The sequence below is a fragment of the Centroberyx gerrardi genome, chromosome 1, assembly GCF_048128805.1.
Source record: "Centroberyx gerrardi isolate f3 chromosome 1, fCenGer3.hap1.cur.20231027, whole genome shotgun sequence".
Lineage (NCBI taxonomy): Eukaryota > Metazoa > Chordata > Actinopteri > Beryciformes > Berycidae > Centroberyx > Centroberyx gerrardi.
In genome coordinates, this window is record NC_135997.1 from 17,585,885 (window position 1) to 17,600,611 (window position 14,727).

General features: G+C 42.3%; 1 protein-coding gene across 1 annotated transcript; it reads left to right on the plus strand.

Moving 5' to 3' along the window:
• The first annotated feature begins 169 nt into the window (after positions 1-169).
• fes (FES proto-oncogene, tyrosine kinase) lies at positions 170-13,983 on the plus strand. The gene is made up of 18 exons (XM_071922818.2): positions 170-554; positions 1,661-1,834; positions 3,266-3,362; positions 3,565-3,748; positions 4,081-4,218; positions 4,337-4,456; positions 4,757-4,879; positions 5,735-5,930; positions 6,587-6,670; positions 7,782-7,997; positions 8,981-9,103; positions 9,783-9,836; positions 10,074-10,192; positions 10,324-10,418; positions 10,646-10,769; positions 12,963-13,120; positions 13,359-13,481; positions 13,672-13,983. The coding sequence occupies exons 1-18, from the start codon at positions 330-332 to the stop codon at positions 13,812-13,814; spliced, it is 2,496 nt and encodes an 831-aa protein (XP_071778919.2). The 5' UTR covers positions 170-329; the 3' UTR covers positions 13,815-13,983.
• The last annotated feature ends 744 nt before the right edge of the window (positions 13,984-14,727 follow it).

The window sequence follows — 14,727 nt, forward strand, 5'->3', positions numbered from 1 at the left end:
TCAGCATTTCAGCATTATGGTTCTTCTGAAGTCCTACTTCTACCAACATCACAGTTATGAGCATAACACAGTTTCGTGCACACATGAGGAAGTGCTGCCTCACATCAAGTACTTTCTTTTTGTTCTTGGGGAAGTGAAACCCATTCTCTATGGTCACTCACACTTAACTTGCCTCAGTCATCAGTAGCTGCTTCAACACTTTGGGTTACTGTTCTATTTCCATACTACTGACAGAACGAGAGGACTCGGTGGGGAACAGGTCCTGGACAGGAAGGAGAGGTTCAGTGGCTTTGTGTCGGTCCTGACTTGGTTTTGCTTACAGAACAGACATGGGGTTTGGGGAGGACCTTCGGTGCCCCCAAGCGCATGCAGCTCTCATGCGGCTGCTGGACTCAGAGCTTCACCTGATGGAGATCATGAAGAAGTGGATGGGCCAGCGGGCCAAGAGCGAGCGGGAGTTCTCAGTGCAGCTGCACCAGATGGCTGCCATGGTGGACAGACTGGACAGGCCCCAGCCTGGCGGAGGACTGGATTATATCAGCCAGCTCAACAAGGTGAGCTTCAGACTAGGTCGTTCTACTGCTGAATGATCAAAGTCCCCAACAGTGATCAGGTATTTCAGTAAAACCTGGAAGACTAGTGCACAGTGCAGAACGTGTGTGGCTTAGATTTTCAGCTTCTTCTTTGGAACAGACACAATTATTAATTTAACATTATTTCCATGTCAACTTAAGATCTACAGTGTATCCTTGATAATTTTGTTGTTTGTTAAATCAGAGAATGTCAACCATCCCAAACATGCTTTGTTTCAAAATTAAGGTGAGGTTAAAAAACTATTTTTTTTAAAAAAAATCAGCATCATGGAGAAAATCTATAAATTCCACAACACCTGAGTACGTGTTCAGAATCTGCTTTAGGAGTGATTTTGTGCATTTGGATGCAATGCAACTGCTCACATATAGTTCCTATGTGAGCAGTGCATAGCAAAACAAGCCCAAAGCAAATCTGTAAGTTTCCTTCATTTCTGTGAAGGCCTCAGGAACACTCTGGAGGTTTAAGTTTTTACTGAAGTCTTGGTTTCCAATAACACTGTCCTGACCAGTTTTACAATTTCCATAGTGTAAAACGATCGCTGTTTGCATGATGCTATTAAATACCAAAAATCAATGCCAAAAATAATGAATTTATTGTTAATTCCTAATTTTATTATTTAAATTCTATTGTGTTCTATAATGTTGAGATGGAGAACAAAAGAGGAGTAGAGATCTTTTTTTATTAGAATTTCACCTTATACCCCCTCGTTATTGACCCCTCCGTTTACTTTTGCTCTATGGTTCTCTATTCGGCGTTCCAAAAGATATAAACACACAGTCGAGGCTACTTCCACTATGTTTTTATTCTATTTTATGTACTTTGTATTTTCTTTTTATTACTTATCTTTTAATTATATTACTCTCTTTTTAACTACTATTTTATGTACTTTGTACTTTGTTTTAATTATATTTTATATATGGATGTTCCTTTTTGCTTTTATGTATGTAAAGCACACTGAATTACCCCTGTGTATGAAATGTGCTATATAAATAAACTTGCTATTGCTATTGCTACTACCTTGCTCCCTTTTAAATTCCCTCTTTGCCGGCCTCCTGGTCCCTGCCAGTCGTGGGGCGTGCTGGTCTTTCAGACAGAGAGTCTGAGTCAGGTGATGAAGAAGCGGTCTGAGGATTTGCTGGACGGTCCCATGAGCAAACTGACACTTCTCATTAGAGACAAGCAGCAACTCCGCAAGACCTATGCAGAGCAGTGGAGCCTGCTCAGCCAGGAGCTCAGTAAGGTGTGTTACACACACACACACACACACACACACACACACACACCTACACACACACACACTCAAGCACACTACCACAAATACTAATGTTAACAAATATGCATTTCATTTTGTCACACTTCTACTATCAAGCAACTAAACCACTTTTGTGGTTACAGCTGTGATAAAATGTTTCTTGTACTCATTCTTATGGCTGATTTTGAGCCTGGGCTATTGATCACTGCTTTTTGTATTTACACTGCTCTTCATATTAAATGGGCAACCTTATTTTTTACCATGCTCTGTAAACCTATAGTGCTTAAACCTATATTTCACTTTGGTGGGACATTTATTGGCTAGCTGTAAATTTTCTTTGGCCAGTGATGAACCTGCTGAACCTGAAAAACCTTCCATATCTCAGCCAGTGGATAGAAATATTTCATCCATTTTACAATGCTTCTTGGACTTTCAAAATGGCAAGTTGAGCAGCAATGATAGAATTCACTTTGTACTGTTCCACTGCTTATTTCCATCACCTCTACCTCTGTCTTTTTTGGATGTTTAGGTATTTTTTAAATGAAAGGTACTCAGGACAGACAGAGAATGATTTATACAAAATCCCATATTATTTATACAATAAAGAGTAAAAAAAATCCTATTTAATAGGCTTAATGCTAATATCTATTTAGTGATTTTTCTAAGGTATTTCATCTGCTAGCTGCCCCTTTTTGACATGCAGAACAACACTGCAATGGTGGCTTTATTAATAGACAGCAGTCAAATGAAATGAAACTCAATAGACTGGAAACCGGTTTGGTAACCAAATGCATTTTGATGCTATCTAGTACTGCCGGGTGCTCCCCAGGGTTTTTTATTACCCAATTATGCTGGGCAAATGATGTGTTCATTTTCAGCAATCTATATTGGTTTATAATAAACAATCTGGCAGGCAGTTTGCTTATTTTCTGGGTAAGGGCTTTTTTACAGTTCAGTTCAAATGGCATTGGTTATGTCCACTGTGACAGATTTTGAAGTTTTTAATGACAGTCAAATGTTCATGTCAGAGATAATGCAGTATCAGGTGCAGTTTTGTGGTACTCACCAGGACGTCTTGTTGTCTCTTGTCAGAAGGTCAGACCACTTCCTGCTACATTTCCCCCCGGATGTTTTTCTGCCTCAGTAGTGAGAGGCAGTGGGGACTGTTGCTCATATCTGGACTCTTCCTGTGTCAAGTAGGGCAAGCAGTTAGTATCACTGTGGCAAGCAGCTGTTTCTAACTTAACAAATCTCTATGTATGTATAATGTAAATGACTTGAATCAATGGAGGCCTGAACTGCACTGTAGCCCTCCATCTTGTACAGTCCACGATGCTCTATGACCTCTCCCATCTGCCTGGTGTCTGTTATATACTGTCTGTGCTCTCGCTTGACTCTGTGCTGCTGCTGTGTGTTCAGGTGACCCAGACTGAGCTGGAGAGGTTAAAGAGCAGCTACAGGCAGGCTGCGAGGGACGCAGCGCAGGCCAAGAGGAAGTACCAGGAGGCTAGTAAAGGTGGAAATTCCTGATACCGCTCACTTCCCTAAACAGAATCGCTCTCAGTCTGACGGCTGGGCACGGCCTGTCCACTCTGTCTTCACTTGTGTCTGTAAATATCTCTCATACAGTGTCTGATCTGGTGTGCATTTCCATCAGGGCATTTCCATTTCCATCATTTCCATCTCCTTCCTGCTTGTGTGTGTGTGTGTGTGTGTAGACAAGGAACGTGACAAGGCAAAGGAGCGTTATGTGAAGGCAACACTGAGACTCCATGAGTTGCATAATGAGTATGTGCTGTCTGTGCGGGCGGCCCAGGTCTACCATCAGCACCACTACAGTCAGATCCAGCCCGCTCTGCTCAAAGCGCTTCAGACCCTGCAGCAGGAGATGGTGCTGATACTGTAAGCTCACATGTGTTAGAATGTGGCGAAATGGGACTGTGTGTGTGTGTGTGTGTGTGTGTGTGTGTGTGTGTGTGTCTTTATGTATGAAAGAGTGAGAAAGAATGAGATTGAGAAGTACATTTATTTAGCATTAATGTTACATTTAATTAGTGTTAATGCTTACGATGTTCATACCCTGTCTTCCCATCATCGCCTTTATTAAGTTCTGTCACCTGATTTCTTTTCCCTCACACACACGTTTCTCATTGTTAGTTTATACATGAAATGATTGTTTTGGCTATGGCTAACATCAGCGCATATGTGCACGATATCCCTGACCTCTGAACCAGGAAGGAGGTCCTGCAGGAGTATTTCGACATCTCTAGTTTCGTCCACCATGAAGTGGTGCGTATCCACAGGGAAATATCTGCTGCTCTGACGGCCATCGATCCTCACAGAGAGTACGAGAGCTTCACCCACCAGAACAGGTAGACAGCCGCAAGCGTCTCCCTGCAGACGTCAACCACACAACCATAAAGACCCACACTTGAAAGCGATGAAACTGTGAACTTTTGTGTGTGTGTGTGTGTGTGTGTGTGTGTGTAGGTCTGTGGCGGAGATTCCTGCCTGTGTAGAATTTGATTGCGGTCTCCTGGAAGACAACGAGCAGCTAAATCCTCGAGAGCTCGAACTGAACGACCTCACACTTGAGGCAATCCAGCACAAGTGAGTACAGCAGAGATTGCTCAGTCTCTATGGGGAGTGAGTACACAACTCTCACATGTGCACACACACACATACAATCTTATCTGGGAGACATATTTGTCTTTGCGATTGCTACATATTTGTCTTTGTGATTATTACCCAGTGCTCACCTCAACTTCAGTTTCTTTTTTTAACTTTCTAAACTACGTAGTTCCTCATCCTCACCCTCTTCCCGCCTATTCCCGCTGCCTGTTTTACATCTCTTACTTGTTCCCCTGACAACATTTCTACACCCCCCTCCCCTCCATCTCCTTCTCCCAGACTGACTGCAGTAGAGGAGGAGTTGCTGGTACTCTCAGGCGCTCTGGGCTCCCAGCAGGCATCAGTCGACCAGCTGGAGCTGCAGCTGGAGGCAGAGAAGGAAGGTGTCAAGAAGGGCCAGAGGTGAGCGAAGCGTTGTATTCAGAGGATACAGAAGAGGTTTGTCAGAATAAAGCACACGGTCTGTGGAAACTGTGGAGACAAACTGCTGAACTAGGCAGTCCCTCCCATCAGGAAAACTTTAGTCTGTGATTTCAGGAGGCGATAACTGAATGCGCCTTATGAATTATAATACAGTGATAAGGTCAGGGTTATGGAGCGTTTTCCTCTCATTTGTCTTGGTTTACGAGGCTGTCTGTAGGTGTTAGAGGTTCATAACACTGTGGGAGTTATCCAGTCATTAACAAGCTCCTGCAGGACAAGTGGAAACACTGTGGTAATTAGCTACAAGTTACTAACTTTACGGGCAGCTGGGGTGTGTATGTGGTGGTGGTGGAGGGGTGGGAGCATGTCATGGGTTAGTCATGGGTTTGAAGAAACACTTTGTAAATTAACAGTGACATATTAGGTCGACTAGGTTGCCAGAGTGCTTCCTCTGGTAGAGAATCTGTTTACTCAAGAGGAAATGTCACACAGTGAAACATGATGATTTTGGCAAAGGATACTCATTGCTGTAGTACACTGTTCCCTTCTACCCTGTCACTGCAGTCAATTAAAATATGTTGTCACGGGTAAAGCTTCCTTTTACCCAGCGACTGGTTTTTTGCAAGAGGATTTAGATTTTTCATAAAGAAAAAATTCATGCTAATGAGGTTAAGGTTAGAGCAAGCTTGCGGTCAAGGCTGTCAGAAGGTAAGTTGGGATAGGGCTGAGGGAACATAGGGTTGAGGGAACATAGGGCTGAGGGAACATAGACACGCTCCCCCTGCGGGCTAAGTAGAAAGTAAATGCTAACGTACTGCCCCTCCGCACTGCCAGGGTGTACCAGTTCAGCAAGAGACATGCGCTAGAGGAGTGCCGGCATCAGGTCGCTCTGTCGCTGGGCATGAGAGCCAAGCTGGAGGCCCAGAGGCTGCTGCTGAAGGAGAAGCTGGACCAGCTGGGGTCTGGTGAACCCCCTTCTGCCCTGCGACTGGATAAGGACAGCACCTCAGTTTCTACCAACAGCACCAGTGTATGTTCTCAGATTCTTTCTTTGCCATCGTCTTTTATTATCTCCTAACCTATATACTCATTCTGTCAATCTGCCAGGTATTAAAAAAAAAGAGGTCATGCTGAGTATAAAGTCATAAAGCCGGACTTGGTATGAAGAGAAAAGAGGTCATGATAGGTATAAACTCATAAAACCAGTCTTGCCTTTTGTGCTTCCTCCAAACCCGCCACCGGTGCCTTATAAAGTCAATAAACACTATGCACACAGTGTCCATTGGTAACATAACAAAGCAGAAGTAGGCTATGACAAAATACTTACCAGACCTGTTTTCATATTGTTCTGTAGCGATGCCTATGGCAGTCAGAACAAAAATAATGTTGCTCACGAACCAGCGGGCAAACCTCATTAACATCTAACCAACCACTGTGTATGTTCTCTCAGTTTCACCAACATAACCGTGATGAAGGCAGCTTTGCTAAATTATCAGCTTGCCATTGCAATAAAAAAAAAATTTAATCACTTGCCCATAAAAAAGAGTCGTCATAGCTTCCTTTGTTTAAAACTCATCTGCCAAGGCTCTGCTTCATAACTGGACCTACCACATAAAAAAAGATAATTTATATTTTAAAATAACAAATGTTATAGGTTTTTAATGACAAACAACACTTTTTTTTCAGGAGCAAGAGAGAAATGGATCTAAACTCCTCAGCATGGACGGGATCATTAACAATCTGAGCGGCCTGTTTAAACCCAAAAATGAGGTAAGAAATGCAATGAATTACAGTCAGGACACAATTATTTCCTAATCTTCAACAATGATAAACACAAGTGGACATTGATGGTTATATACTGTATGTCATCATAGTGTCGTTTTTTGGAGTCGTCACATTAGTTACAAATAAAAGGAAGGAGAATGCTTTAATAGGCTCAAAATAAACACAAAAATAAACACTTCAATCAATAATCGATAGTAATAATACTCCCCCCCCCCTTCCCTTTCCCTCCTCACTATTTCCCCTTCCTGCCACAAACTTTAACCGATGTTCCTGTTTCTGTGCACTGACATCTCCTATCACACAACAAACAATTCATCATGTTTTGGTGAAAGTGCCAGACTTTGATAGTACAGCCTCTCCAAGGCTGAGCTCACTCAGCCACCGTGGGCTTTCTCGGAGTCTTGTGCTTGAAGAACGCCTTCGGGACACATCGAGGTCAACCTTGACGGTCAAGTTACTACTTTCCAAACTCTGCCTGCCCTAAAATCAAGTTTACTTCTGTTCTCAGGCAGCCGGTTTACACCTCAACCCTTTATCATCCCTGACAGCTGGTAGCACACACACAACCGTGTCCCAGCTGCCCACAACAACATCTCTCAAGAGCAAAAGGCCTCTTGTAGACATTTTCTCAATTTTCATTTGGTCAGAATATTCAATTTTGATCTTGTATGTACTGTATCTCCCTGCCTTCTGCCAAATGCATGCTGGGATAGGCATGACCCCCGTGACCCTGTATACCCCAGGAATAAGCGGGTATAGAAAATGGATGGATGGATGGATATACTGTATCAGTGGCTCTATAAAAGCTACACTTGAGCAGAAAATCTTTTATTAATGTTTATGTTGTGCAGAATCTTGAAACCAAAATCATTGCTGGTTTTTTTGGGCAAAGTGTGAACCACCTCTCCCTCTCTATGATGCCCTTAAGGCATGTAGGGCGGTGTGGGTTGAATTTAAACTACTTTGAGGTATCCATGTATAATCCATGTAGAATCACTCTAAAATTCCTTCTCGATCATTTTCAGACTCCATAACATTGCTTCATTATTCATGTCAGCTTTAAAGCATCTTGTTTTCGCCTCCTCCCTGCCTCCAGGTGCTCCCAGTCCTCGGCTCGGCGCCGGAGCCGGAGCCGGAGCGTCCTCTGGGGCAGCAGGACTGGTACCACGGAGCCATCCCCAGACTGGAGGTCCAGGAGCTGCTGAAGAACGACGGGGACTTCTTGGTCAGAAGGAGTCAGGGCAAACAGGAGTACGTCCTCTCCGTGCACTGGACCGGCTCCTGTAGGCACTTCCTCATTCAGAGGACTGATGTAAGTAGCTTAGGAACAGAGCGGTGGTGCAAGTACACCGCACATTATACTTACTGTGTCTACACTACCAGTCAAAAGTTTGGACACACCTTGAATGTACTATGTTTTTCATTATCTTAAAGCCATTTTGATCTAAAGGCTTAAATGCTTGAAATGTGTTTCTTAGACAAATATAAATAGTGAAGTTGATGCCTATGTATGAATTTCTTTCCAAAGCCTTTGCCTTTCCATCAAGGCAAAGGCTTTCTACTTTAAAGAATCTAAAATATAAGATAGGTTTGATTTGTTTAACACTTTCTTGGTCACTGCATAATTCTGTTTCATTTGTGTCATTTCATAGTTTTGATGCCTTTACTATTATTCTAAAATGTGGAAAATAGTAAAAATAAAGAAAAATGTGATGTGTCCAAACTTTTGACTGGTAGTGTATATGTCTGTGTGCGTTTTACATAATGTAAAACATGGGAGTGTGTGTACAAGTTTGGAACTGAGTATGTGTGTATGATTGAACTTACATTACACTTTTATAAACACATTTTAGTAGTAGGCACCAGTATGATGTAAGAAGGCCACTGATATTGATATGAAAACTATATATTGATTATGCTTCCCTCACTTTTTTGCATATATAATAGGATGTTTTGAGAGTGTGTAACTGACACGTTTCTACTTTCTACCTTGTAATGCTGTCTGCAATCCAAACAGAACCACAGTGGCTGTAGCACTACTGAAGCACATAGCATCAAGTTTAACAACACAATGACTTTCTTGCTGTAGTTTAGACTACTTTGTCTAAGTTTAGAATGGACAACAGGTCTAACTCATGTAGACAGAGAAGCAATCGAACAAAATTAAAGCGCTATTCTGCAAACAAATTATGTCCGTCAGGTTATTTGATTCATGCTCATGATGTTTATCTCCTTCCTGTGTGTGTGTGTGTGTGTGTGTGTGTGTGTATACATGCGTTGTGGGTGTGTCAGTAGAATATGTACCGTCTGGATGGAGAAGGCTTCCACAGCGTCCCCCGGCTGATACATCACCTGGTCTCTACACGTCAACACGTCACCAAGAGGACCGACATAGTGCTTAAGAGACCTGTGCTGAAGGTGCTGTATCATTCAGACTCCTCTAACACACACACACACACACACACACACACACACACACACACACACACATGCACAAACTTCTTCTTTTTCTGTGTATGTAAACAAGGATGATTTGGTCTTTTGTGTCTTGCGTGCTGTAACACAGAAGTGTTAGCCCAGAGTTTCTCAGACTTATTGCTGATCCCTGGGATTTTGCTGAGTATTATAATGGTACAACTGTCATTCACACCCTCAGACAGCATGTGTTAGCACACGCTGCATCACCGTATCACCATTCTGGAAGTCACAGTTATCGCTGGCGATAACAAAACAGCCTATTCTCATATTTTTTCTGTTATTTGATATTTTTTTGATACATTAAATTACATTTTCGACGAGTTTGTGCTGAAAAAAAATGACCCCATGCATTTGTTTTTTAGGTGGTAAACAAAGGCCAAATTCAATGTATAGCAAAATCGCAAAAATGACTTATGAATTAAACAAATTAAAGCACCCACCACCGCTACCACAACAGACACAGATGAGCACATAGATGTGCACAAACATAGACTCGCTCTCCACATCTCTCTCTCCTGCTCTCTCCCCTGTTTCTTACTGTCTATCCTCTCTTGCTTGTCACACACTGTCACACACTCACAGCTCCGTGTCTCTTGTTGTTCCATTTTTATCCTATCAGGACAAGTGGGTACTGGAACATGATGACATTATCTTGGGACACATCATTGGACGGGTGGGTGAGCTTGACATGTGTTGACTGAACATTACAGATGAACTGCTGTTCTCAGCCTCAAGTTCACCACATTCATGCAATGCAGCAAACATATTCTTCAGGGTTTTTTTTTTTTTAACTCTTTCCTAAACATTCAGGGCAGGTCTCTCGAAACTGCTGGTAATTACTGGTAAGTATTACATGTTTCTTTCACCGGATACACTGTAGCTAATGTTAGTGTGTGTTTATATTTCCCAGGGTAACTTTGGGGAGGTGTACAGCGGCTGTTTACGCTCTGATAACACTCCTGTAGCAGTGAAAGCTTGTAAAGAGAACCTGGCTTCAGAGCACAAGAACAAGTTCCTGATGGAAGCCAGGTTCGTGCACACACACACACACACACACACACACACATTGATGACTTATTCTTACCGGCATCAGTTTCATAGGCTTTCCTCCTCCATCCCTCTCTCTTCCTCTCTTCCCTCACCTGTGCTCTGCTGTCCAGGATCCTGAAGCAGTATGACCATCCTAATATTGTGAAGCTGATCGGCGTGTGCACACAGAAACAGCCCATCTACATCATCATGGAGCTAGTTCAAGGTAAACATGATCACTGGGTACAGCATCCCCGTCGAACCACACTATCTTAGTCAGAAAAAAAAAAATATATATATATACTGTATATATATACTGTATATAGAGTGAGTCGAGCCCGTTTACCCTGACAACTTCAAAGTTTAGTGTATGATTATTGTTTTTTCACTTTATTTTTTTTCCTCCATCATTAATCTGTGTGTGTGTGTGTGTGTGTGTGTGTATTCCAACAGGTGGTGATTTTCTCTCCTTCCTGCGCTGTGAGGGTCAGAGTCTCAAGTCTAAGATGTTGGTGAAAATGGCACAAAATGTAGCATCTGGCATGGAATACCTGGAGAGCAAGAAGTGCATCCACAGGTCGGTCACTCAGTCATTTCAGTCTGCCAACTCACGTAAACACATTATTGAGAACAAATGCAAATATAGATACAGAGTTCGGTATTGCGTCTAGGCTCTGATCCTGTCACTCCCTGTGAGCGCGCACCTAGCTAGCCTAAGAGAGCAGGGAGTGACGATCAGAGCCTACAGGTGGGTGCTGGGGTGGAGGTGGGGATGATGAAACGATGTATGGTGAGCAGCAGCAATAACTGAGCAGCAGTAACCGGCAGTCTGAGCAGTGTAGCAGCAGCATGGCAATACAAAGGAGAGTGAGCAGGTGCAGGAAGCTTAAATAGAGCATCTTAATTAATCAATCAATCAATCTGTTTATAGACACACTTTGTACAGAGGATGTAAATTAATACCAGATTGATTAAGAGCAAATTCTTCTTTCCATTGACGGTCTGATAAAAGTCACTTTGATGGGGGCCGCATGCAGATTAAAATAAAGAATGCAAATCAACAAGACATAGCAATAAATGACAGATAAATGCCAAACAGATAAAGGCAGCAAATGACAGAACAACATTTGGGAAATAAAAGGAATTGTGTTACAACAAGAGGGAACCACTTCTATGTTCAACCACAAGAAGTCAAACATACAGATGCACAGGCAGACATAACAGAGACATAGTTAAAAGCAATAAAAGAAGAAGGGCAACAGTGCACAGAGGAACATCTGTTTAGATCAGATGACATTGTACTTTATTACTAGATTTCTCCAAAATCTATTTTGCATCAGAGGCCATCATGCATTTAAGGTACAGGGAAACACATAGAATCACATTGAAACAATACAATGCTTAACATGAAGGGTAGCTGCAGTGAAAATGAATTAGTTGAACATGAAAACACATACACCACATTAACATATAGTTGCCATTACAATAAGTCCACAGCCTTCAGCTGCAACAGTACATATGACACATTGGCATTGGGCTACACTGTACTTCCCCAAATACAGTACATAATTGGTAGACTAAATTGCACTTGCCTCATTTCACTTCCCCATATGTTGATTTAGCAGTTTAACTGTTTATGTAGACTGAGGGATGAACAAGTTCTCTTATGTAACTGCTAGATTTTGCATCCTTGAGCAGGCAGCTGGAGACATTTGCTGTATTGGCTGACCTACAATTTCTTAACACAGTTTTAAAAGGCTAACAAATGCAGAGAGAGACACTTATATATACCAGTAATCCCATATTGCGTGACACAACATTTGCTTGTTAGCTCCATATAACCTTAATCTTTGGGGGGAAAAGTAAACCAGCCAAAGAAATACAAAGTATACACAAAAGAAATTTGTATTCAACCATGTGAAATGTCTTTCCCAGATCAGTTAAGATGGCACCACAATCATGAATTCAACAGCGGTGGCAATATAACTCAATAGTCTACTCTCGATTTTTGAGAATTGCTGTCATACAACCACAACCTGAATGAAAGTCACACTGAGAAGCCCATATGCATATCAAGATAGCTGGTTATCTGCTTATTCACAAGTTTTTCCACGCGGTTGGATATACAGTATACAGGCCAAGAGAAATATTAGCCTATATGACCAACAGCAACACTGTGATCCCCCTGTACAGACACAGCTTCTATATACTGTGGATCTTAAAGTGAGTGGGAACAGGTTGAAAAGATCAGAGACAGGTGCTGTGCTAAGTAGAACAACCACTTTTTTGTGAAAATAAATAAAGTGACTCTGGCTTTTGACAAGGAATTAAACGCAACAATGTTTTTTTTTTATTATAATGTTTTAGAGGATTTGTTGAGTAGGAGTGACTGCTTCAGATGCGGTGCTTTGGTGAGGTGTCAGTGGAGGTTGTCAGTGTGCTGCAGAAGACTTGAGTCTCTGAACCCCGGCTCATTAGAGGAGCGCTGCATGGTTTGCCCGGCGGGGACAGATCAGAGCCGGCTGCTCTTAGCTGCTCAGCCTGTAACGCTGCGTGTCAAACTGCCTCAGACGCAACACCCGGGACCCCTGACATGACATAACGCCTGCTCTCTCACTTATTTCAGTCCTGTCTGTTCCTCCCTTTCTGTCTCCCATTTTTTTTCATACATGTTGTTTACGTGTCTCTTAGCCTCATGTCATCTCTCCTTCTCTCAATCTCTCCCATTCTCTTTCTTTCTCTCTCTCTGTCTCTTTATGTCTTGCTTTAGGGACCTGGCGGCCAGAAACTGTCTGGTGGGAGAACAGAGCGTTGTGAAAATCAGTGACTTTGGGATGTCCCGTGAGGAAGAGGATGGTGTGTATGCTGCTGCAGGGGGGCTCAAACAGATCCCTGTCAAATGGACGGCCCCTGAAGCCCTGAACTACGGTACAGCTCATCTGCTTCTGCCCTGCAGACACTCTTTTGTTCCATCTCTCTCTGTGTCTGTCCGCCCCCAGCTAGACTTAGTCCACTAAAACATGACAAAGACCCTTATTTCTAAGACCTCAATCAACTTCTGAACGTGCAATACGGTAATTCTGAAAATACGGTATACACACTGAGTAGCTTGTGGTCACAGTGGGATGGCGCCTTTGCCAATGCTGCCCCCTGCTGGTGTTTTCAGGTCGTTATACCACAGAGAGCGACGTGTGGAGCTTTGGGGTCTTGTTGTGGGAGACCTTCACCCGGGGAATCACTCCCTACACCAGCATGAACAACCAGCAGACACGGGACGAGGTGGAGAAAGGTACACAAGCATTATGTGCTGTATCAGTCCAAAACTTCAAATGCCATCAAGACAAATTCCTGCTCCTTTATTGAACTTGATGATTGAAGTGATTCTGATGCCTTTTCTGCTCTTCACATGCATCAGAAGCTGTGTACAGTGCATAGAGACCATCTGAATGCAAGTTTTAACTGTCCTCGATGTCTTTCAGGATATCGCATGTCTGCTCCCAGTGATTGTCCATCAGAGATCTATAAGCTGATGTGCAGCTGCTGGCAGTACGACCCCAGGAAGAGACCGTCTTTCAAAACACTCCGGGCTGAGCTCACTGCCCTCTACCACAAAACTCCATAACATTTATAATATTTTGATTGAATGTGTATGTTTTTGATGTCTGTTTGCTTGTTATTTAGTTTGTAATTTTATTTCCTTTTTTTATTACAGAAAAAGCGGTAGAACGTTATACATTAAAATTTAAAATAAAATGAAAAATAATAAAATGACAAATGACACATTCATTCTGTTGACTGCTAGAGACACTATAGTGGAAATGGCTAGTAAAGTAGCAGTGGGTCCAGGTGCATAAAGATGGCAGCCTTCTGGTTCAGTTCTGTCACCTTTTCATTCCCTTCCTCCTCAGTCTGCTCCTCCGCTCCTTCCTTCCTAATCGCCATCACCTCTTTGGCATCCTCATCCTCAGAGTTACACAGGACACAGATGTTGGAAGGAAGTTTAGAAGAGGTGGACGATGAGGAAGGTGGCGACAGCTGTGATGTTCAGATCTAGTACTTGTTGGTCGGTAGCAGATTTAGTGTGTACAGGTAGACAGGATCACGTTGATTCAATTCCTTATTTGCCAAAACACAGATTTAACACTCTAAACATGAATACTATAATATTTGATGACAACGAATTACTTTTACTTATTATTTCTACTTTGAGAAAGAATTATTCCTTAAACTACAGTTAAATGACATGACATGATGTTGCAAATGTATTTTCAAATATTTTTTATGGTGGCCCTTAAGTGCAAAACACAATAACATTTCACAAAACAATTTAACAAAACCGAAAACACAACAATATTTCACAAAACAATTTCACAAAACCGAAAACATAACACCATTTCACAAAACAATTGAGGTTTTGCACTTCAGGGCCAAATCTTTAGTGTAAGAGGATGCAGCAAAATGTGCCAAACAGTTTCAACACCAACAACAAGCTCACAGTTGACGGCTTCTTAAGATAATTAGGATGATGACAAAGA

Bases quoted from the DNA above. Each gene is read 5' to 3' on its own strand.
- fes (XM_071922818.2), top strand. From the start codon at position 330: ATGGGGTTTGGGGAGGACCTTCGGTGCCCCCAAGCGCATGCAGCTCTC. The intron at 4,880-5,734 runs GTGAGCGAAGCG...CCGCACTGCCAG, and splicing joins GGTGTCAAGAAGGGCCAGAG to GGTGTACCAGTTCAGCAAGA. The intron at 7,998-8,980 runs GTAAGTAGCTTA...GTGTGTCAGTAG, and splicing joins TCCTCATTCAGAGGACTGAT to AATATGTACCGTCTGGATGG.